The sequence below is a fragment of the Lycium barbarum genome, chromosome 2 (genome assembly GCF_019175385.1).
Source record: "Lycium barbarum isolate Lr01 chromosome 2, ASM1917538v2, whole genome shotgun sequence".
NCBI lineage: Eukaryota > Viridiplantae > Streptophyta > Magnoliopsida > Solanales > Solanaceae > Lycium > Lycium barbarum.
Window position 1 is genome coordinate 93,846,693 of NC_083338.1, and position 24,096 is coordinate 93,870,788.

General features: G+C 35.6%; 1 protein-coding gene and 1 long non-coding RNA gene across 2 annotated transcripts; both read right to left on the minus strand.

Moving 5' to 3' along the window:
* Positions 1–16,136: 16,136 nt before the first annotated feature.
* On the minus strand, positions 16,137–20,580 carry LOC132626631 (pyruvate dehydrogenase (acetyl-transferring) kinase, mitochondrial-like). The gene is made up of 6 exons (XM_060341563.1): positions 19,837–20,580; positions 19,103–19,361; positions 18,818–18,998; positions 18,459–18,606; positions 18,099–18,321; positions 16,137–16,333 (listed from the first exon to the last, which is right to left on the minus strand). The coding sequence occupies exons 1-6, from the start codon at positions 20,083–20,085 to the stop codon at positions 16,275–16,277; spliced, it is 1,119 nt and encodes a 372-aa protein (XP_060197546.1). The 5' UTR covers positions 20,086–20,580; the 3' UTR covers positions 16,137–16,274.
* On the minus strand, positions 16,668–18,092 carry LOC132626632 (uncharacterized). The gene is made up of 2 exons (XR_009577526.1): positions 17,126–18,092; positions 16,668–16,961 (listed from the first exon to the last, which is right to left on the minus strand). It is a non-coding gene; the product is annotated as an uncharacterized LOC132626632 (long non-coding RNA).
* Positions 20,581–24,096: the final 3,516 nt, after the last annotated feature.

Below are 24,096 nucleotides of genomic sequence, written 5' to 3' on the forward strand. Positions count from 1 at the left end.
GTTAAGAAACCCTGTTGGTCTTCATGAGCTGTTTGCACACGCAGATATAAAGAGTTGGTCCTGTTTGTATATGCATGAATATTCCCATATACCTCATTCGAATTCTGCCTGTGATGTACACCTGCATGCATTGTCTGTTTTATTCTGCGTGTTCTGAATTGTTTTAAATGGAATATAGAGTGTTGGATTGCTACATTCAGTTAAGGTTTTCGAAAGTCATTAAGTTGTTAATAGACTGTTTAAAAAAGGCATGTTGTGTTCCTGCCTGTTCATTTTTATGCCTTCACGTTGCAAGCAGGTCATATTTGATAGTATATATGTATACATGAGGTATACTCGATTATATACCGCATATACGTGAACTGCTTCGAGTATATATTAACTTATTCATCTAATTGTATCCTAATCCTTTTCCTTTCATCCTTTTATGCATGACCATCACATACGAGTCCGAGGGACTCGTCTTCCTCCGCATTCGGTGTTGGGCTAAAACCAAACATAATCTCCCTCGCATCAGCTCTGTCCGCAGCAAATAAAAATTCTGGGCTAAAAGCCCAACAGCAGCAGCAGCAGTCCCTCAAAAGGGGCTGGCCCATTTGATAATCATTGGCCTTTTCATTTTATTTTTGTGCACATTAATTTGTATTTGCAACTAACTTTTTTTTTTTAGTTTAGATAAATCCTAATGAATTAGTAGGTTTAGTTTAGGAATGGGTAGTTAGTTTAAGGAAAAGAACTAAAGAATATTTTGTAAACATCTTTTAAGGTCATTCCAATTATGCATACTTTTAGCTGAATGTAGTTAATAAAACATAATTTTGTTTATACTTCTAAAAAGCAAAGTCAATTAGTATCTCATCGTTTAGTTGTTTCAAGTATTTATTAAAACATTGCACAAACTCGCGTTTTCTTCTATTTATATATTTTATGCAAATCTTATTTTAAATAGCATTATTATCTAAAGTCTTTGCAACATTTATAAGTTTATTTTAAATGACATTTGAAGTTCTTTTTATGCAAATCATTATATTTTCTATAAATCTCATTCTAAATAGCATTTTTATTTAAAGCCTTAGCAACTTTTATAAGTCTTATTTTGAATAACATTTAAAATCTTTTTTTATGTAAATTATTATATTTTCTCTACATCCTATCTTGAGCAACATTCTTATATTTTTTCTTAAAAACCTTAGCAACATTTCTTAGCCCCTTTTCTTAAAATTTCAGGCATTTTATTTAGCATTAATTAATTAACCTAAGTTTGACCAGATAACCGTAAGTTAACAGATTCTAAAGGATGCCTAACCCCTTCCCTTTAGGATAATATAGAGCCCTTACCTAGAATCATACTGCTTAAGCAGACTATTAATTGAGGTTTAGTTTTAACTTTGCCTTAGTTGACCTCTAGGTGTCCTAATTCACCGTTAAATTAATTAGGTGGCGACTCCTTAAATAAAACAAATAGGAATCTCCAATATGTTGTACTCCTACTTTAACCCGGTTAAAATGGGGTGTGACACCAATAATATTGAAATAAGTAAGTAAATAAAATGCTTTTCTAGTAAATTCACACCTTACAATTTTAAACCAATATAAATTCCCTGGACCTAGTCTATACGTGTACAAGAGCTTCTATGACATTCAAGGATGGTCAAGTAAAATAAAACAATGACACAGCTTCTGTCTGGAAGAAGATACACAAAAGCTGTTGGAGGATATCTACCGCTGCGACACACTAAAACCTCCAACCAATAACCTGAAAACACATCTACACCGCAAAAGGAATGTAGCAAGAGGAGTATCAGTACACCACACGTACTAGTAAGCATCATAGGCCTATTAAGATTAGTTCACGCAATGTAATATAAAATTAAACAGAATAATCATATATGTTAATTAACGATTACACTTATTATCTATTCCCACTTAGTAACATATGCATCATGAAATTACTCGGAGCCCCTCTATTACTATCACTTACATAATCGCATGATAAGGAACATAACCCAACAGCCTCGTCTATTTCGTAGACTCACCGACATTCATATCTCGAAATAAGAAATTGGGACAGCCCTTCATACCGCTTCGTCCTATCCGAAACTGATTAATGTTCCCCCTTTATTCCCACAATATAGTGAACTTACTAATTAACGGACAAGTATATGGTGTAACGACTCTAGAAAATCCCTAGCTACTATTTACTTATCAATTATTCCTTACTACAAATATCACCAATCCATGAACAACCGAACACCCAATTTGCGTATTTCATTCTTAGCCCTTCCCGACGTAGACATTAAATGCATGAAAAACCACAACTTCTTTACTACGAAAGGATTCAACTCTTGAATTCTCGAAAGTTAGTCATACAAAAAGGAAATCATTACGGAAGTACAATGAAATAAACGTAGTCTCTCACTAACCATGTACACACATGCTAAATGGTAATGTTTTCCCCAAATAGCCATGAGCTGCAGGGGACCCATGGTGTCCATGTACACTCATTCCAAAATGAACCTCGAACCACGAGTTCACAACAAGGCCAAATCGTCACCCCCTGTCAAATATGCCTTGTGTAGATGTATATGTTTCATCTTCAATTATTATCAGTAATTTCCATTATAAGCTATTATCCATAATGTCTTAGTCAAACATAATCAAATCATAAACACAAAGAGATGCCAGAATCAATGATGTACCAATCGAATTACCACAAGTCATACTAGAACTCGATATTAATCATGCATACCTATAACGAAACTTACTATATTAAAGTACGCATGACCTAACATATCGTAATCCAACCTATACTAAGATCAATTTACAACTGCATCAAGCCCAACCCTTCTAGACCTTCCATGATTACACATGCAACACTAATATCCCTCTTACAACATTAGCTAAGTTTCTCATTACTACAATCCCTTTTAATGCTAACAATGTCAACCTATCGTATGTCCAACCGAACTTCCTGTCCGAAGACCTAATCATGCTTTCTCCCGACAATTATACGTCATATATATGTTTTACTAATCAAAGTCTAACTCAAGTAAACCATAATCTACCTTGATGCCAAGTAGCTATCATGAGCGCCTTGAAGTCTCCTCATATCGCAGATTCCTAACCGAAGCCTTGACAACGAATTCTAAGAATTCCGCGAACCTGAGAACAAGATTCAAAATCAAGCATGCATAATTAATCTAGACTCCATGGTGATTAATGTTTCTATGTCGTTTACGGACAGTTCTTCTTTTATCAATCCTGAGGGGAAACTCACTAGAAGAGGGATTATCTTTATGAATTTTTAGCAATAAAGACGGTTGAGGGCTTACCTTGACGAAGTCTCCGAATGTTCTATCGAATATCTCCAGGAGGCAGCCTAGAATAAGGTTTTGAGGAAAAGTGGTACAAAACCCCAAAATAGGGCTAAATATATAGTTCGGATTTTTCGCCATCTTCGTTGCAGCGATGGGCTTTTCGCTGGAGCGGTCCCTGCACCGTTGCGGCAAAGCATTTTTATCCGGGCCTGCGAGTTTTGATTTCTCAGGATGTGATCACGATTTCAATTTTGGGCAACACTTCTAAGCAAACTTCGCTTTTAATCCCTTGAAACTTGGTTTTGAATATGGATCGTAGAAGGTTTTCAATAAAGACCAAGTGGATCGTTACACACTGATTGCTTAATTAAAGGTCAAAAGTGCTTAGTTGGATATCACAGGGACTAAAACTGGAGTTACGCGATAACTCAGGGACTAAAAGTGTCGTTTTCCCTAAAGTAATCGTTGAAAAATTATTTTGATGAAAAAATATAAGCAGTTAAGTTTAAACTTGAAACATGTACAAAATACAAATTACATGTTAACAAAGAAAAATTACTCATTAATATTGAAAACAAAAATTACAATGCGGTGCGGTGCGGGATGGGGCAGGTATATGCGGGATAGATTGAAAATAAAATTTTACAATGTGGGTGGGACGGAGCGGTTTAAAACTAAAAACGCCCCGCAACCTCCCGCACTGTCATCTTTACGGAAGAAGATAGATGTATAAACATTTAAAAAGGTTAGGTATAAATTAAATAGTACTCCCTCTGTCCCAGTGTGTTAATTTCTTTTTTATTTGCCCCAAAAAAGAGTACCTCTTTTTATATTTAATAATTTGACAATTCAAACATCATACATGTAAAGTTTAAACTCATAAGATTCAAAAAATATTTAAGTATTTTACAAACACCTTTAATTTAGGACTATATGATTCAAGATCTTTTTATTCCTTAAACTTTTTATAACAACCTGAAATATTGGGCCTTGACCCATCTAAGTTACTTAGGTATTAAGTCTTGGCCCATTTTTAGACTACTTCAATCATAAGCTATTTATCCACTTCTTTAGTACCAATTTGATAACTTAATTATAAAAGATAAAAGATTAAAAAAAAAATTGAAGCATCGGCATAGTTCCAGGGAGGAAAAAAAACAAGAGCTACAGGGAAAGGAAGTGAAGAAAAGAAGCTAGAGACTTAGAACCAGATAAGAAAAATTCAAGATCCAACTAGTTTCTCCATTCTTGACTTTGCAAGTAAGTTCTTTCATGGCTAAATTCATCCTTTTGTTGGGTAGGGAGCAATAACAACTCAGATTTAGAATCAAACAAAATTGAAATTCTCTTCTAGAGTTCTAAATTTGGGGAATAAAACTGAAAAACCTGTTGTTGGTATGCTCAGGCCAGATAGAGAATAGCAGTAGCTAGAAATCAAAATTTAGTAACCAGATGAGCATAGGTTAATTGGGGGAAATTGGCATCTGATAAGCCCACATGTGACTCGAATATTGCTTTATATATTTTAGATAACTGATACTTTAAGGAGACAATTGTCAGAAGCGAATTGAAGTTATTCGGCAAGAGTACAGTGAGTGAGTGATAATTCGTTCATAGTTGATTTTTTTTTTACTGTAGCATGTTTTAAATTCGTTTTCTTGCATAGAACTGGTTGTCTAACGAAAGAGATTATTTGCACGCGGACAAGCCACAGTATGAACTTATATATATGAAAACATATCAATTCACTTTTACATACTGGATGTTCTTGAACTATGCCATTTATAAGTTGTTATATATTTTTTTTTCTGATAAGGATGAGTTGATATATACTGCTGGATTTAATTCTTGACACGAAAAGAATACATTTATATTATGAAAAACGAACTTTTGGAAGAACCTTTGCCAGATTCGCCTTTATCTAACGTCGGGATCGTTAGACCTGGTGCACCTTGTAAGTGAACTCGTATTGTAGAAAGGCCCTCTAGAAGGGAACCTAGCTGACGGGGTAGTCAGACGGCTATGATAAATCCATAGTGTCAGAATGTATATTTAGACACTGGCATAAGGACCTCCCAATAAATAAGAACGTGATTATTTAACTAGTTTAAACGTAGTTTTCATAGATGTATTGTTCTGTTGGTTTAAGGGAACTATCTTTTCAGGATTTTACATGTTGCATGATTTCTTATACATATGTTTGTCCAAAATAAAACACTATGGTTGACTATTAATACTCACTCAGTCGGTGTGACTGACCCCACTCCCTTGTTTTATATTCCTACAGATAACTTAGCCGAGGGTGACATTCTGACTTAGACAGAGGGATAGATAGAGCTGACAACGAATCCAGTAAGCCCCACACTTGTTTCGCGTGGGCCATCATGTGCTAACTACTATAGTATACTAGTTTTTTTTTTTTCAAATCCTAGAGTTTTGCTCCTTAAGTCGGTCTTGTATATCTTATTTTGGCTTCTGTTAGTAAAGTATAGCTTGGGACTTATAAGTTTTGCGAAAGCCCATGGCCTGGGATTCTGATGCTCTATAAAACTTAATATGTTGGTATTGTATCTTGTTGGATTATTTTACTAGGTGTTGACAGGTTTTGATTTATGGATTTTCTCCCGGTACAGAGGAAACTCTGCCGAAATCTTTACTAATAAGAAATGGTTCAGGCTTGCTCGGTCGGCTTAGGCTAACTGAGCGTCAATCATGACCTAGGTGGGTGGGTCATGACACTTTTGTTCAGTCAAATTAAGACACTAAATTGGGACCACGGGAGTAATGAACAAATAAGATGTCCATAAAACTTTTGCGGTGCGACATCCTAGTTGGGACATAGTATTTTGTTAGGCGAGTACGCCTATCATTATGTATGTGTTTGTCCATGCAATTTGAACCTCAAATTTAACGTTTTGATTTGAAACAGTGTTTACTTTATGACATTTGAATAAAATTTCAAATTTCAAATCCCAAATTCTACTAAAAAGGTAGAATTTCAATCCAAGTTTGTAATTTTAAATTTTTTTTTTTAAATAAAATGTCACGACCCAACCCCGTAGGCCGTGACTAGTGCCCGAGCTGGGCACTCGTATACGCACCTGTTAGCTATATGATCAGTTCACAACAAACATAATATGGAACTTATAATGACCAAAACATAGTCTCGGAACTGTCGCCTAAATATATATATATATTCGGCAACCTGTCTCCTGAGGAGTCACAACTATCAACAGATAACACAGTACATAAGCCGACAAGGCTGTCATAACAGGTGGGAACGTCCCAACTATATATATAAACGCAAGCCGACAAGGCTGCTACCACAACATGACAATATATGCAAGCCGGCAAGGCTGCCACAACGATAGAACACGCATACTAATCATACACAAAACTGATCACATCTGGATACAACCCACATACATACATGTCTACAGACCTCTAAGAGTGTCAACAGTGAAATAGGACGGGACAGGGCCCCGTCGTACCCTTAGACAACATATACATACATATATCGAAAAGGATCTATACCAAAATCTGGGCTCCGGAACAACGGAGCTCTCCAAGATAGCAGAAGGGAAGTCGTAAGCTGGCGGCTCACCAAAGAGCGTATCTGTACCTGCGGGCATGAAACGCAGCCCCCCGAAGAAAGGGGGTCAGTACGGAATATGTACTGAGCATGTAAAGCGTGAAATACAGTAAAAGGATCATAACTGAAATAAGGAGTACATGATACAAGTACAATGTTCAGAATACCAAAACACTTGCCTTTGAAACATAACCATGCTTGTCAATATCATATATCATATACATATATGCCGTACCCAGCCCTCTAGTGAGGGACTCGGTGAATAAAGTCATCATATGCCCTCCTGGCCGCCATAACATGTCATCATATCATCATATCGTCATATCATCATATCATCATATACATATATACCGTACCCGGCCCCCTAGTGAGGGACTCGGTGAACAATGCAGTGAAACTGTGCACGATATCATACCCGGCCCGGGACTCGGTGAAAGATATATTGAAGCATGCACGAGCAGAGTAGTGAGAAACTATATGCAAATTTAAAACATTTTCAAGGACTCAATAGAATAGTCAACACGAACCACCATTTGCAAATTCAAATAATAGTCATATCAAATACCTTTCGGATGTCCCTGTGGATTATATCAAAATGGAACTTTGAAATCATATGTACATATCAAAACATAAAAAGAAATATAAGTTATGGGAATCAAGATCATTACCCATCCTAGTGGCTCTAGGAATAGAAATTTCTTTGGGATCGTATATATATATATATATATATATATATATCGTCTATTCATTTCTCAAAGACCATGCCAAAAAGGAAAGAAGGATTAACTTCACATACCTTTGGTGTTTATTCGTAACACAACACGTATACGCTGCCCAAAGTTTCAACCTATATTAAGACGTCAAGAATTATGGTTAAGCTACGGGGAGATTCAAAACGTATTCTAACGTTAGTAATTCCTTTCTAGATAATTAGACGACGTTTTCCTTGTTTTCAAGCCAACCACATCACAACCAAGCCAACATTAATAACCACACGTTCAAGTGCTAATCCGAGACTACTCAATACAATATTCGAGAACGTCTCGGACAGCCCACACAACATTCCAAACAGCCCACGCAATATTCCAAACAGCCCACATTCACAACATTTAATAACGATCCACATACGACTACTGCGTCTTCAAGTTATTCCTAATAGTCCGTAGCCTTAACGTTTTCATGTAAACAACTTTATAACAGCCCAACCAACATACAACACAATGCATAATCTTAATTATCATTAATGTTCCGAGCGCAACAAGATCAACAACAACGTATCCAAAACAGCCCCTAACTATTACACAAAAGATGCTCGGAATTCTTGCAAACGCTTACGAACATAGCTAGCAAACCACATACGATTCTTACACATTATTTCATATCTTCTTTTCATATAATTTCAGTAAAATATGACCAGCAGCCACACGACAACTACATCTTTAATTCATACGCAAATAAGCTACATTATTATCACTATAACCCTTACAACAACCCACAAACAAATTTAACTCCAACTCTAACCATTTAATACCTTTATTCTCATCATAAGATTCATAACAACAACAATCAAAATACCAAGTAGAATCAGTCCACCACCTTCTACAAAACAGTCCCTACACGGCCCCAAATTTACATTTCAACAAAAATAACAATCATGTTCATATCAACACAACTTCACCTTTAACTTTCCAATTCTTTTCATTCTTTTACTATGTAATCTATGATAGCAACAACCATAATATTAGTTACAATCAGCTCACTATGTTCACACCAAACAGCCCCCTACGGCTTCCACAATGCCTCAACATCAATACACACAATTTCATACATGCAATTCACATTTACACATTCATAACACATCCAAATCACCCTTAAAACAGCCCCTACAGCTTCAACAACATTCCAACACCAATATTCATAATTTCATACATGCAACTTATATTTACACATCTACCACACGTTTTAAACCACCCTTAATACATGCAAAAGAAATTTAAACCTTACCTTAAACACTTGACTTCTAAACTTGACTAGAATTTGTGCCTTGAATTTAATTCTTGTTCTTGCTATCTAGGATCAATCCCACGTTGTTATACACCTTCCAAAGGGTTGAAATGCTTGAAGAAATATTTTTTTGACCAACAAATTTGGAGCTTCACTTTTGCTCAGCCATGGCCGTGAGTGCCATGGCTTTTGTTCTCTCTCTCTCTCTCTAGTTTATGTGTTGAAGATGAAATGAGGATTTGGCTGATTTTTAGTCATCAAATTAGTTTAAATATGTTGCCTACAAGTTGGACACATGTCCCACTCATGGCTTAAGCCAATCAAATGGCCTTGAGACTAAATTTCAATCTCTTTTTCTCCACTAGTCTCGGCTACATGGCCGAGCCTCACTTTCTCTCCTTTCAATTTAATTGTTTACAATGCAAATGAATGTGTAGTGGATGAATCAATATTTAAATGCATATTTGAATGTCTCCCATAAGGCTCCCACGTGAACCTTTTGTCAATTGCAATCATACAAGGATGAATTGTCAATATTTAAATGAGTCTTCCAACATGTAATAGCATGCCTTCATATAATAATGAATTGCCAATATTTAAATGAGTAATAGCCTTATTTTAGATGACTTTGAGTCATCACTAGGCATTGGCACGTTAATGTTCCTCTTGGCTCATTGTTTCCACTAATTTTTAATTAACACCACAATTAAGTAGTTCCTAATCTCCAATAATATTTTTATACTAAGTAAAATTTATAAACAATTAGTTCTAATTTAGAAATTAAAAATTAAAGGTTTCTATCTCGTGTCCGGGAAGGGTTCCGTCTTTAACTCACGTCGATTCCTTCGCGAATAACTCGACGTATAAAAATACGGGGTCTAACATAAAACTTGAGCAATAAGAATCTATATTTTACATAAAAGACACAATTTTAAAATTTTATAAAAGAAAAGCATGCTCAACATTGAGAAGTTGTCTGTACTATGTGAGAAATTATATTAAGAATAGCTAGTTATTACTTTTTCCGGATCAAAAAGAGTATTCACTTAGCCTATTTTTTTTGGGTCAAAAAGAGTGTTCACTTGTCAAATCAAGAAAGAATTAACCTTATTTTTCCAAATTTATCCCTATTAAGTGTTACGTGATCAAATCCCAATACATATTTAATTAGGGACAATTTAGTTAAATTACCCATTTTTGTCTAGGAGTTAATATTTTCTTAAGGGATTTGCAAATGACTGTTGACACCCAATTTTGTCCCGCCTCTCCTCCGAAATACCTATTTGCGCTTCTAATATTTTTTGGCAAATTAAAAAATATATATATTTATATTTTACTATAATTATTAGCTTTATTAAAATCGACGTTTCATTATTCCATTGCATTCACCACTATTATTATCATCATTATTATTATTATTATCATTATTATTTTAATTCACAATTTTTTATCTATTTTGGCATTTTACCAGCTTATGCACACGCATCACATTTATCTTCGCGTAATTTAATAATTGCATTTACTTACTGTTGAATTTCAAATATATTATCGCCCGACTATTACGGCGTCATTTTATTTTTCATATAAATGTTAGTAAACACATACTTTATATTAAGGGGGTATTTTAGCACACTCAGTATATGATTAATTTAAATGGGTTTCTTATGTAAATTTAGAAGCCAAACTATCTCTTCCATCCAGCCCAACATTTTAAAACTCCAGCCCAACATTTTAAAAATAATCAGCCCATTACCCATTTAAACCCAGTCCAGCCCACACCACCGACCCGGCCTGATTCATTACACCTCCGAATGTGGATTCAACTTTCGAAACAGGGGTTGCAAGTGTAACTTCTCCAACCCTGTCTTATTTACACATATATTTCTTTATTGCTAACATTTGTTTTTAGCTGGTGGCTTTGAACAATATCGAAGTTGGCATCACACATCAAATCGTGGAACTTTTTCTTCGGCAGCGAACTGGGGCAAATTGTCGGGAAGGATAATCAGACATCCCGACACGGGTCAAAGATCTACCTCGAACACTCGTCTCTAATCACAAGTATTCTTTTGCATTCCAGCAATTCAATTTTCAGAATTCTCAAGTTTTATCATAATACCCAGTGTCATCATAATTCGACACTAGGATAATATTTTGCAAGATTCGTGCCAATCGGGGTTCATTAGTCATTCAGGTGTCGTAATTGTCCCAGAACTACACTCGACCTGATTCTCGTGCAGCCCGAGATATGTAGGCAACTCAGAGGTCGGAGTTCGGTCATAATCCTCACAAGTTTCCTTTAGCCGGGACAAAATAGGCTATTGAGTCAACGTCTTTGCCCGACAACTCTTTTCATCATTACCGGGCAAAGAGGGATAATGACTAAGTGTCACGACCCAATTCGGGGTCGCGCGGGCACCTACCTTTCCCATCTCGGTAGGCGAACCCTCTCATTGATTTCACATCAATTAAGTAAAGGCGGTTCATTTAAATCAATAGATACTTAGAAATTCAGCAGAAACTTCATAATATATTCAATAAACTCAGGAATCAATAAAATTACAATGATGTAAGACATACAGAATCGATCCACTTCCCATGACCTGGTCTAGACTAGTACAAGAGCGACTAATGATTTCAGATTATCACTATATTCTAAGACTCAATCTTCGTCCCGAAATGAAATGGGAGGAGGTCTTCCGGATAAGCACCGCGTATTTCCACATATGCTTCGATCAATCACCTGAAATAAATCTACACCTCAAAAAGGGTGTAGCAAGTGAAATATCAGTACAACCACACGTACTAGGTAAGTATCATAGGCTGACAATGGTTAGTAACACATATCAGTAAAAGAATTCACAGATAAACATGATAACAACCCAATCAAGTCATACGGCTATCTACCACACATGGTATATCAATACCCTTAAGCATTAATTTCACTCTAATAATTCACCAGTCAAGCTCGCAATGATATAGGAACTCACATAACATCAAATCGATCATTTCAGTCTAGTAGTCAACTCATCATTAAAACACTCGTTATCTTACATCAGATAGAGACCAAACATATACTAATCTTACGGACGGTCTATAGGATACCTTTACAAGTTCAATCAATAAATCCAGATCCAAGTACACGTCATTGCCTAACTAAAGCATCTAATCCCGATTGTCCCAAGTTTGAATAAATCAATCTGAATCCAATCATCATAAGTAAACACCAAATCATCTCAAACAAGCCATAATGCAATGCAATGCAAGATGTATCAACGCAATGCAATGCAAGATGTATGGAGGCCATGCCATGCAAATGAGGTGTACACATGTACTCCAGACAGAAATATCGACGTCTCGGCAGCACAACCCAGTGTGACTCGCGAAGTCTGAGTGCCACCCATCCCGGATCTTTGCCAAACAGACAGACGGGACCCTGGCTAATTGCTCACATGGGGAGTCTCACCGGCACCACTCTGGGGGACCCGCGGAGTCCATGCATTAATAAACGATTCTAAGATAACATCGGAATAGGCCATGTAACAACGATGCCCAAATATAACCATCGGACATTGGCCTCCTCACACTTACTTAAAAGAGTTTATCAAAATATCAGTTTCACTCAATCAACGATACTGGATCATCATCGGATATCTGCCATGCATCATGAATATGAGGAAATGTATACAATGCACATATCAACGATTCCGAAATTGAACCTCGGACATCGGTTTCCTCACAATCACTCAAGTAAAAGAGTTTATCAAATATCAGTTTCGCTCAATCAACGATACCGAATCATCACCGGGTATCGGCCATGCATCATGAATATGAGAGAATGCATGCAATGCATATGTCAATCACCAACAGTCGAGTTCAATATCACAAATAACACAACGGGAATGCCAACAACGTATCACATCACAACACCAACAGTGGAGTTCAATATCACAAATACCACAACGGGTATGCCAACAACGTATCACATCACGATACCAATAGTGGGTATGCCAACATATATCCAAGTACAAATACCAACAATGGGTATGTCAATCCTATCCGAATCAAGACAACAAGTATAATTTGAAATCGACCAACTACACATGGCATCAAGCCAACACAATTGAACAATCAAACACACATAACGGAGTGGCTAGTCCCACACACAAAGGTCAACCAGTCGATATACATATTTTCCACTTCCTTAAATTAGGAACACGAATCTCACCATATACTCAAAATCCCTCGTCACAACTCATTTTGGACTCAATCACAATCATTGGTACATTTTATCCTCCCATTCATCCACTAGATTCATTATTAATGGCATAACACAACAATCATATATTACGGGAATTTCTCATCATTAGATATACAATAGGTTTCACCCGCTACTTCCAAGTCACATATATCAACCGATATTAATGAAAAACCACATCAAACAACCTAAGGAATCTACAGGCCACAAGCCCGGACACACAAATCATACAACAATACCATCCTAAGATTCCATCCCAAACCTCCAATTTCTATACATGTATTCTCCGTTCCTTCTAATACACAAATATATGAAACTAACCGGAGTATACCGAAAGGGAAGCCATAACCTACCTGGTAGCCGAACAGGTGCCACGAACCCACACGTTGCCTTGTCTTTCGAAGCGTCTCCAAATAACCAAACTCTATCACATATGAATTCTATGTAAGAAACCATGAATAATGATACTCATATTGGCTACTTTCTATTCGGGTCAAATTCCAACCCTTAATTTAGGAAAAATGGGTCTCAAGGGCAAAACGGGAATTTTATGACCAAAATACCAAATTCAATACCAAAAGGTCAAAACCCATTACTTTAATCATAGGAATACTCAATTAATTCTTAAAATCATCATTGTTAAGAAACCCCCCTAAATTTGGGTCTAAGAACCCTAACTTTAATTCAAGAATTTCAACTCTAGAATGGAAGATTATTGGTTAACAATCCTAGATATATAATTATCTAGCATAAATAGCAACATTAACATCATTTATTCACAATCTAGGAAGCCAATTCGTTTTTAAAACTCTTTCATGAAAAAACCCAAAGTTGGGTTGAAGAACCCTAGGTTTTGCATAGAGAATTTTGGAAGGAAGGGTTTTACAAAATCAAAATTATGGATTAATTAATGGGAACTACTAAGCATGAGATTTATACCTTACCCATAGGAACAATCTTGAGAAATAACCAAGAATCCATTCATCCTCACGCTTCCAAGAGAGAAGGTATCCTAAATGAGATCCAAATCCGACATAGTCTCTGGTTTTCCTCCATTTTCATGCCAAGATGACCTCAAAATGCTGATTGGATGGCATCATTGGATTCCTCATGAAATTTCATTGAATTTTGGCTTTGGAATCGCCTCATTTAGACTTAAAATGAGGGAGATATGAGGGTTTTTATATTGGACCCGACTTCAGTTTTCTGCGGGACCGCAGCAGCGGAAATCACTACCGCTACAGCTGTCAAACCGCTGCAGCGGCCCTAAGGACGCTGTAGCGGTGCCGCCCCAGCAGTAAAGGGTCCGCTGGAGCTGTCACCAGACACCAGATGACCCAGTCTTTTGGTTTTTTGCCCCGGAACTCCGAAAGCTCATCCGGAACCCGATTTTGACAAACCAAATATGTAGACTCATGTAAAAATGCGCTATGAACTCATACGCACACTCTAAATTCCCAACGGAGATACCGTTGACTAAGTCAACTCCCGAGCGGCCAAAAACCAACTTTCCAACCCGATTTTCGAGCATCATCCGAGGTCCTATTTCAACAAACGAAATATGCATCCACATGTAAAAACACGTTGTGAACACACCCGTGACCTCGGATTTCCCCACGGAGATATCGTTGACTAAGTCAACTCCCAAACCTCAATAACCATTCCCAAACCAAGTCCCAAAATGCACCCGAGTGCATTGCGAGCCGAACCAGTCCCACCAATGCGTCATAAGTCAGTCTATGAACCTCTCGGAATCGATGGATCTCCGAATGAAATCCGTTCACCCAAAAGTCAACTCCCGGTCAAACTATTTTCGCTTAAAGCCATTTTTTTCTAGAAAACATTCCAAAGCCCAAAACGATGCCTAGGAAGTCATGCCAACTATCTTCTCGGGTCAAAATAGTTCTAACGACTTAGGAACTGGTCAACGAGGGCAAAAACGGAAAAATCACGGTAACGACAAAACGGGTCGTTACACTAAGTGGACACTTTTTTTAATCCGGAGGGAGTACGATTGTTGATTTATTGCACCAGTGAATTCTTATAAAATTCTATATTTGAAAATTTATAATACCATGAAATCCCAACATGTATTTATTAAAGAAACAAGGAGGTATGAAATTTGTTAATGTGGCGCATTAGAATATTCCGATACCTTGTTTATAAATTATAACTTGCTTATTTGATAAGATTGAAAAAATTGAGAAAGTATTAGATAGTTTTCAAATGGTTGGATTTTCATGTTAATGAGGAGGGGGGGACAACTCATTGAGATTCAAATTACACGTCCAAACAAAATATCAACTACAAATCAACCTGATTTCAAATCTTTTTTTTTTTTTTGCGCGGTTTCCCTTCATTTGGGGTGGTCTTTAATTTTTGCCCTTCAAATTGATAGTCTTTAAGTTTTACCCCTCGCCTAACACCCCGAGATTGTAGGTTTGAACCCAACTCAGTTAAAAAAATATCGCAAGGCAAAATTTCGCAAAGTAGAATTTTGCAAATCTACCCAGCAAAATTCTGTCTTAGCACAGGCAGAATTTGCATGGGCAGAAATTCGCCTATGCCATGTAAATTCTGCTTGAAGAGCAAAATTTAAAGACCACTATTTTGAGGGGTGAAAATTAAAGACCACCCCAGCGAAGGGCAATCCTGCAAATTGTCATTTCAAATCATGGTCAAACGGGCCCTCAGTCTCCAAGTGCCGGGTCTCCTTTGATCAATTTTTTCTTTTCTTTTTCCACTTTGTCTGGTTCTTTCAACAATCATCCCAGCTGTTTCAGTAACAGAATCTGATTTGTCTCCGTTCCATAGACGATTTAAAATCTACAATAAGCTTGTCCTTTTAGTCTTTTAGAAGGTTTCACTTGGTTCTTAGTCGTATTTGGACCTGTCATCACAGTATGAATAAAAGAAAATGAAACAAATATAATGCGTCTCACCAAAATGGATGTAGCAGATCAACTGAACAAGTGAGAACAATTTCCATAGAAAGTTATGTAATTCGGCAATTATGCCAGTAAATAATAGGTTCCACTGATATGAGAATTCAATGTTTTCTTAAATTGAAATATTTACAAGAGTTTTTCTTCCACATCAAATATCAAGGTAAGGGCTCTTGCGAATCTCCCAACCGCGATAAATGCAGATAAGCATCTGTACCTGTAAAGCAGTGAAAAGACATCAGGAATTGAAGGCAACCTAGCAAAACTAAATTAAATGTTGTTATTCCTAGATCCACAGCGTCCCATTACCATAAAAAAAATTATTTATATCCCGCTCCATGTAGTCATAATCCCCTGTCATTGATATATATTCCTCTATCAACAAAATAAAAACAATTAAGGCACCCCCTCTATATATATTGGGGTCGGCCCATTATCCACATAATTTTCGAATCATGCACCACTAGCATGGAACTTTTTTGGTTATTAAAAAAATAGTTTTCGGTGTAACAGAGTAATGGTATTTTAACTGAACGGCGGAGGTGCACACATAACTGCTTCTTACAACCTTCACAAACATTTGTCGTAAATATTTAATCCAATTTTAACAACACTAGCGCAAGGCATTAAAGAATGTGTCCCTCGCATCAACAGAGTGAGATCCTAATTCACAAACCAACAGAAGATATTTCCAGGATTTTATTTAGATAGAATAGCCTAATAGACACGTGTATCAGTGCATTTTGACATCCGTCCTCTTAAGTTCACAAGGTTTCATCCAAACACCTGAACTCAATCAAAATAGTCTTTTAAACACCTCTGACCCCGTGTCTTGCGCACCCTCCCTGACAGGGAAGACGCATGAGATAAATTAACGCCTATCATCATTTATTTTTACAAAACGTTATTTTTTATAAAAATTCCAATTCCAATTCCATCCCTTTTGCTCAAAAAAAAAAATAAGAATAATAATAATAATAATAATAATAAGAGGAAAAAGTTCCCAAACCTGTCTCCTCTTTCGGCCCGTTCCCATCTCTCCCTCTTCTACCCACTACACCACTGAGAGATATCCACAAACATTAAAAGAAAAGATTTTGCTTGTGGCTTTGTTCTACATGGGATAAAATCAAAACAATAATGCACTTATTTATGGGTTTTGGTGTTTTAGCTGTGGATTATTCTTTCCTATCTTTTTTTGTGGCTTCCTTGGGTTATGACATTTCGACTCTAGGCAAAATTTCTTCATTATTTCTCGTTAGTCTTTGTTTTTGTACGATTTCTGTATCTAGGTATGGATTTTCTTCTCGTGTTTTAGTTAAGAATTGAGTTCTAATCAAATCTCATAAGACATTGTTTGTTGCAGCGTTTATGCTTTTAGATTTGAACGTTATTGTAGAGTTTGGTTCTTTAGCTTTGCCCTCACCACTTTGGTTGCTGTTGGTTGTGGAAGCCGATTGAGGAAGGGGAGGAAGTAAAGGTTTTGCATTTTTATTTTTGTCCTTTTTTGGTACTCATTTTATTCATTTCCTATTTCTAAGTTTGGTTCACGCACATTACACGCGTGCAATATATGCATTTTATCCTACTCACCCGTGAAGTTGCCACATATGCTCAATCAACGCTCAGAAGGGCTTAAATTAGTGTGTTTCAACAACTATAGGTGTTTGAATGAAACTCCGTGGAGTCGAGGTGGCGGGATGTCAAATCGGTACAAGTAGAGCTGTGTATTAGATTTTTCGGCCTTTTAATTATAGTACCATATTATTTATATCCTTGCGCGGTAACAATATCTGAAATTTCTATAGGTGTGCCCATCTAAACGACCACTACTTTGTTAGTAACATGATATTTCTAGGGCCTAGATCAGCAAATACGATTACACAACCAACCACAAAAACAGTTTTACAAAATTTTATTCCAGTCTAGTAATCTAGATATTGAAATTCTAGCAAACAAGAGCGAGAGGTACTGTAACATACCATAGCCTTCCATGGAGATAATTTGCAAATCCCCTCCAAAGTAGCGAGCATATAAACGACTTATTGGAAGTCCATATCCATAACCAGCCAACGGGGACAGAGTAGCCACATCAGTTGTTTCAAGGTCTGAATGCTCATCCAAGGGATTCTTGGCAGTACTGTAGAGATAAGTAAAAATTTTGGGAAGGCCGCTTCTTGGTATACCACCTCCTTCATCTGAAACCTACACAGCAAATAAACCACACTTGATAAGGATGGGTAGGAAAATAGTGAGATAGACGTCCTTCCAGCAATAACTAAGTCCGCAACAAAGAAGCAAGTCATAATATAATGACAGTTCTTAGATAGAAGGGATCATGCCTTGATGGTAACATCCTCTAGACCATCAGCAACTATTATTCGAACAGGAGGGGCAACTTTGTCCGAGTCCAAAAATCGCTCTTCCACAGCACGCAAGGAGTTCTTTACCAACTCAAAAACCATCAAATGCAGATGGGTTGGCACATAGCTGTCATGGATCCCCAAAAAAAGAGAAGCATAAATGTATGGTATAAAGCAAAGGAACCAAGACTTTTCACAACAACTAGAGTCCATGTTATGTTTGGAACATTACATAAATAAATTTTGGATAAGAGAAACACATAGGCGGCATCAAAAATGGTGGACAGCTTGACAAGCAAACTGGAAAATGGGAATGAATTAGGGAGCAAGTGACGTACGGGAATGTAAAGTTTGGGTCCCCATAAATGTTGATTTTAGGTGCACTGCCATATTCGCGCAAGCAAATACAACGAGCATCCTCGCTAGCACTCCGTGCAACCTCCAACGGGGACATTTTTGTATGTATATAGCCCACACAATCAGGAGCCGGATTAGGATCGTGTAGTGCCACATGCTGCCCTGAGTTCACAGGAATTCACAAGCAATCACACATATTTACTCTCTACATGAAATAGAAGTATCCAACCATTGTATAAATAAGGTGGGAAAGAGAAGAGGCTAACCAATAAGCATGCGGATCCCGATTCTAGACATGTAAAAGCGATCAAGAAACTGGTGTATTTCATCCAAATCCTTATAACCAACCTTAGGGTCGAGATCTTTCTTTAATTGTTGAACTCCCAAAGCCATCATAGGAACAACATTGTTGTGGCGGACCTTAACCAAATTAATCATTCGTGTGAATTCCAACTCGTCATTTAGATCCTTTATATCCGGAAACGATCTAAGGTCACGAAAAGAATCCAAATACCAATCTCGCACCTAAAATATCACCACAGTTTTAGAAAGCACAGCAATCAACAGCTCTAGACTGTTTAGGAATGAAATTAGCTACGTTTCAAATTATTTGTAATCTTTCCTTTTAGTGCGTTTTAAAAAGAATGTGTCTTTCCTTTTTTGAAAACTCTTTACTTTCAATTTTTTTTTAAAATAATGTATCTTTCTTTTTTTTTGGGTAACTCTTTAACTCCAACTTTCCACAACATTAAAGGCATTTTGTATATTCAACCTATATTTAGTTTAAGATCACAAGATTGAAAAGTGCATTTCTTTCTTAAACTCCGTGTCAAGTCAAAACCAGATAAACAAATTGAAATGCAGGGACAAATAAATAAAGAGAGATGCAACTGAAAAGTATAGTATGTAAAAAAAGGAAAAAGATAAGGCCTTTTAAGTAATGAATTAAAATAATGAGTTATTAATGACATGGCGAAGAGAGTGAAAGCATTAGTTTAACCTTGAGAACAGCAGGTTTGGTGGATAAACCATAAGGAAGGTTTTGAAGCTCAATAGCTCTGCGAGCAATGCGTATAGGCAGTTCTTTGTGAAGGAATTGTGAAGAAATGAGCAAATTCCGAGCAGTGGGTTTCGAACCAAACTCCATCATGTATTTTAGACTCACACCTGTTTGCTTCATCGAACCCCATCGATTCACCTCCTCTAACAGTCCCTTTGAAAACGACTCATACAATTTCTTTGCCGCCATATATACCGAAAATTAAAGGGAATTCTACCTTGAGATCTTGAAAAGAAAGAGGCTATATTAAAGAAAAAAGAAAATCAAAGCACGAGTATTGGTGTGGCCATGGAAGAAGAAGCGGAATTTACGAGGCGTAACTGCTAGGATATATTGCCATGACCAAAATAACCACAAATTTGAGCCTTTTTATCCATCTTCTGACACGCTTAACCACGTCCACTTTAAAGTTTTGCCCCACAGCAAGCAACAAAGAGAGAGAAAGTGTGTTCCTTTTTGTCCGATTACTCTCTCTCTCTAACTATTGGGAATTATGTATTGGTAAGGTGGAGAGATCCATCTTCAAATTTTATTCAGATAAGGAGAAAAGAGAGAGACTAGTAGTAGAGTCTGGGTTGGGCGGCTATTGCCTAAAAGGGTTGGATGGTATGGCTGAGTCAGACTGACCACGGCACTGATCAATCAGACCACAAGGCTCGGCTACTTGGGTGGGTCCCATCACCGAATAATTCACCATTACGGTCTTTCTTTTCCTTCCTTCTACGGATCCTTCCATATATACAAACAAGTTATTCAGTACATTCAAAAATTAGAGTTAATTTCGTAGATGATCAGCGAAGTTTGAGAATTGTCTTTAAATATAATTTTTATTTTTTTATAACAAAATCACTCAATAATTACTATTTTCATCAAAATATACTAAGAGCCCGTTTGGCTTAGCTGATTGGGTCATTTGCACAATTGCCCTTCAAAGGCATTTGTCTTTAATTTTTACCCCTCAAACTGTTGGTCTTTAATTTTCGCCCTTCACCTAATATCCCGAGGTTCTGGGTTCGAACCTCAACTCAGTTAAAAAAATGCAAGGCAGAGGTTGTAACAAAATTAGGCCTATTTGGACAAAATTAGACCTATTCAGGCAGAGATTTGCCTTAAGGCAAATTTTTACCCAAAATTAGGCCTTAAAGCACGCTTCTGCCCTAATTTTTACCCAAAATTAGGCAAACTTCTACCTGAATAGGCCTAACTTTGCTATAAATTTCGTCCTTGTATTTTTTTTTAATATTTGACTGGGTTTTTTTTTTTTTTGGGGGGGGGGGGGGGGGAGGGGAGGAGGGTGTTTCGAATCCGGAACCCATGAGTTTTAGGCGAGGAGCAAAAAATTAAAGACCAGTGCCTTTGAAGGGCATTCCGCACAAAAACATTTAAAGTAGCTGATAAGCAATTTTAAGTGTTGAAGTTGATTTAATAAATAAGCAGTTGCATGTTTGGATAAAAGCGCTGAAACTGATAATAAGCAGCTGAAGTGTTTGACAAAAAAGTGTTGATAAGCATATTGTTATGTTAAAATGACTTAAATATTCTTAAAGTTATTTACACTAATAACGACATGATTTTCACAAGAATTTAAATTTTATTTAATTCAAATACAAAATGATTTATGTCTCATTTGTTTTTATACAAAATTGATTAGATAAATTATTTTTATAAATATAAATTATTTTATGTTAAGCTAAAATATAATCATAAGCTATAATATAATAATTAATAATTTGACTAATTTTTCTTTGCAAAAATCATACTTAAATGTTACACAAAATTTGTATAGAAGAAACAAATACTTAACAATTTTCTTTTGTTGCTAATTAAACTAACACATCCAACTATCATAAATATTCTCATCAATCGGATCACTAGTTGCCATCCAAATGCTAAAGGGTTGCATGATTTCTATTTATTTTTTTAATTTACATATTTTGTGTTTATCGATAATATTATATTTTCTTTCAGTTTATTTAACTCTTGGAGTCAATAACAAATATACATAGATAAGTAGGAGAGGGTTTCACGCTTTACGAAACCCATAAATCAACGATATCGATGTCAGTTGAAGAAGGGTTCCATGTTTGGTGTGGAATTTGAAGAACTACTAAAAATAATACTAGAGAGAAATTTGTTACCTCAAATAATGCCACGAAGAATTGCGTAATTGTTGTTTACGTTGAACAGGTGGAGGAAATTCTAGGTTTGGAAGAACAAGCATTGGAGTGAAATCATAGAGAGGGTTAGGAATTTTATTTTAAGAAAAGGTATTTTAGGAATTATAGAAAGATATCAGGAATAAAATCGTAAAAGATTTGGTCAAACCAAAAGTGTTTATAAGCTGTAAAATTATAAGTTGGGGGTGACCAACTTATAACTTATTGCTTATTTTGGCTTATAAGCACTTGACTTATAAGCACTTTTAGAATTTACCAAACACGTAGATAAGTTAACGAGTGTTTAGAAGCTGGTTCAAAGTCTCATTCTCTCCTAGTTGATATGTCATACCATTTTTTTTTTAAAGAATAGACATATTTAACTCATCAAACCTATTTAACTAAACTTATATTTTATACCCAATCAAATGTGACCCGATCAAAAATGGCAAAAGAATCAAACCATACTTTCTATTTAGCCGCTTTTTCAAATCTAAAATTCTTTTATCTCAACTCATATATATTATTTTTCAATTTCAATTTAAATTTAAATTTAAGTAGTTTTATCTTTCTATTCAAATTCAAATATTTTTAAGTATCATATTTTTCCCCACATTAAACAATATATTCTTTCCACATTAAAATGCAATTACACAGATAACACAAAAATTACATCCGTATAAGTTTTACTTTTACAAAATCTAAGTGAATATTTTATATTAAGAAATAAAGTAAGTGTAAATTTTTCTTTATATTTTGAGTTATTTATCTTTAAATATGTAGTGTGTAATTTTTTGATATTTTCATCATCCACTCCTGATGGCCACAGATCCTCTTTTATTGACGTCTATAAACCTTTTTTGAGCTATGCAGTAGTTTGTTGACAAAAGGAACTTATGCTAAGGAACAACGAACTTAATAATATGATATCAGAGAAATTATGATAAGCAGGATCTGACATATATAACTCAAATATCAACAGATGATTCTTATAAGTCTTGAATTGAATTTTCTTGGTTATGTATACATTGTAAGAATTGAATTATCTGCTTATGCATACTAATGATTAAATTTGTAACAACTAAGTTAGCTGAATTAAAATACCAAAAAATTACATAGTACATAATTAAGGATAAATAACTCAAAATACAAAGGAAAATTTTAACACTAACTTTATTTCTTAAAATATAAGATTTAATTTGATTTTTTAAAAGTTAAACTTAGACGAAAGTAATTTTTTTGTTATCTATGTAATTTCATTTTAATGTGGAAAGAATATGTCATTTAGAGTCTGTTTGGCTTAGCTGATTTAAAATAGTTGATAACCATTAAGTGTTGATAAGTATTTTTAAGTGTTGCGGATGATTTAATAAATAAGCAGTTACACATTTGGATAAAAGTGCTGAAACAGATAATAAGTTGTTGAATGTTTGGCAAAAAAGTGTTGATAAACATTTTTTCTGTTAGAATGACTTAATTACCTTAAAGTTGTTTATACTAATAAGAAGGTAAATTCCAAATTAATTCAAATACAAAATAATCTATGCCTCAATTATTTTTAATGTAAAATTGATTAGATAAAATTCTTTCTTAAGAATATAAATTATTTTATGATAAGCTAAATTACAATCATAAGCTTTAATAAAATAGTTAATAATTATACTAAAAATTTGTTTGTATAACATACTCAAATAATGCACAAAATATTTGAATAGAAGAAACACGTATGCAATTAATGAAATTTTATTTGTCACTACTTAAATTAAAATATTCAACTGTGATAAAAATTCTGAGTAATCAAATCCCGAGTTGCTGGGTTTTAATTTTTAAAGATGTAGGGTGAGGAAGTGACATAATGGAGAGGGTTAGGGGTTTTGTTAGTGTAAGGGTATTTCAGGGATTACAAAATAATATTAGGGATAGAGTAGTAAAACCCTTGGTCAAACTAAAAGCGTTTATAAGCTATGGGTATTTCAAAGATTACAAAATAATATTAGGGATAAAATAGTAAAAGTCTTGGTCAAACTAAAAGGGCTTATCTATC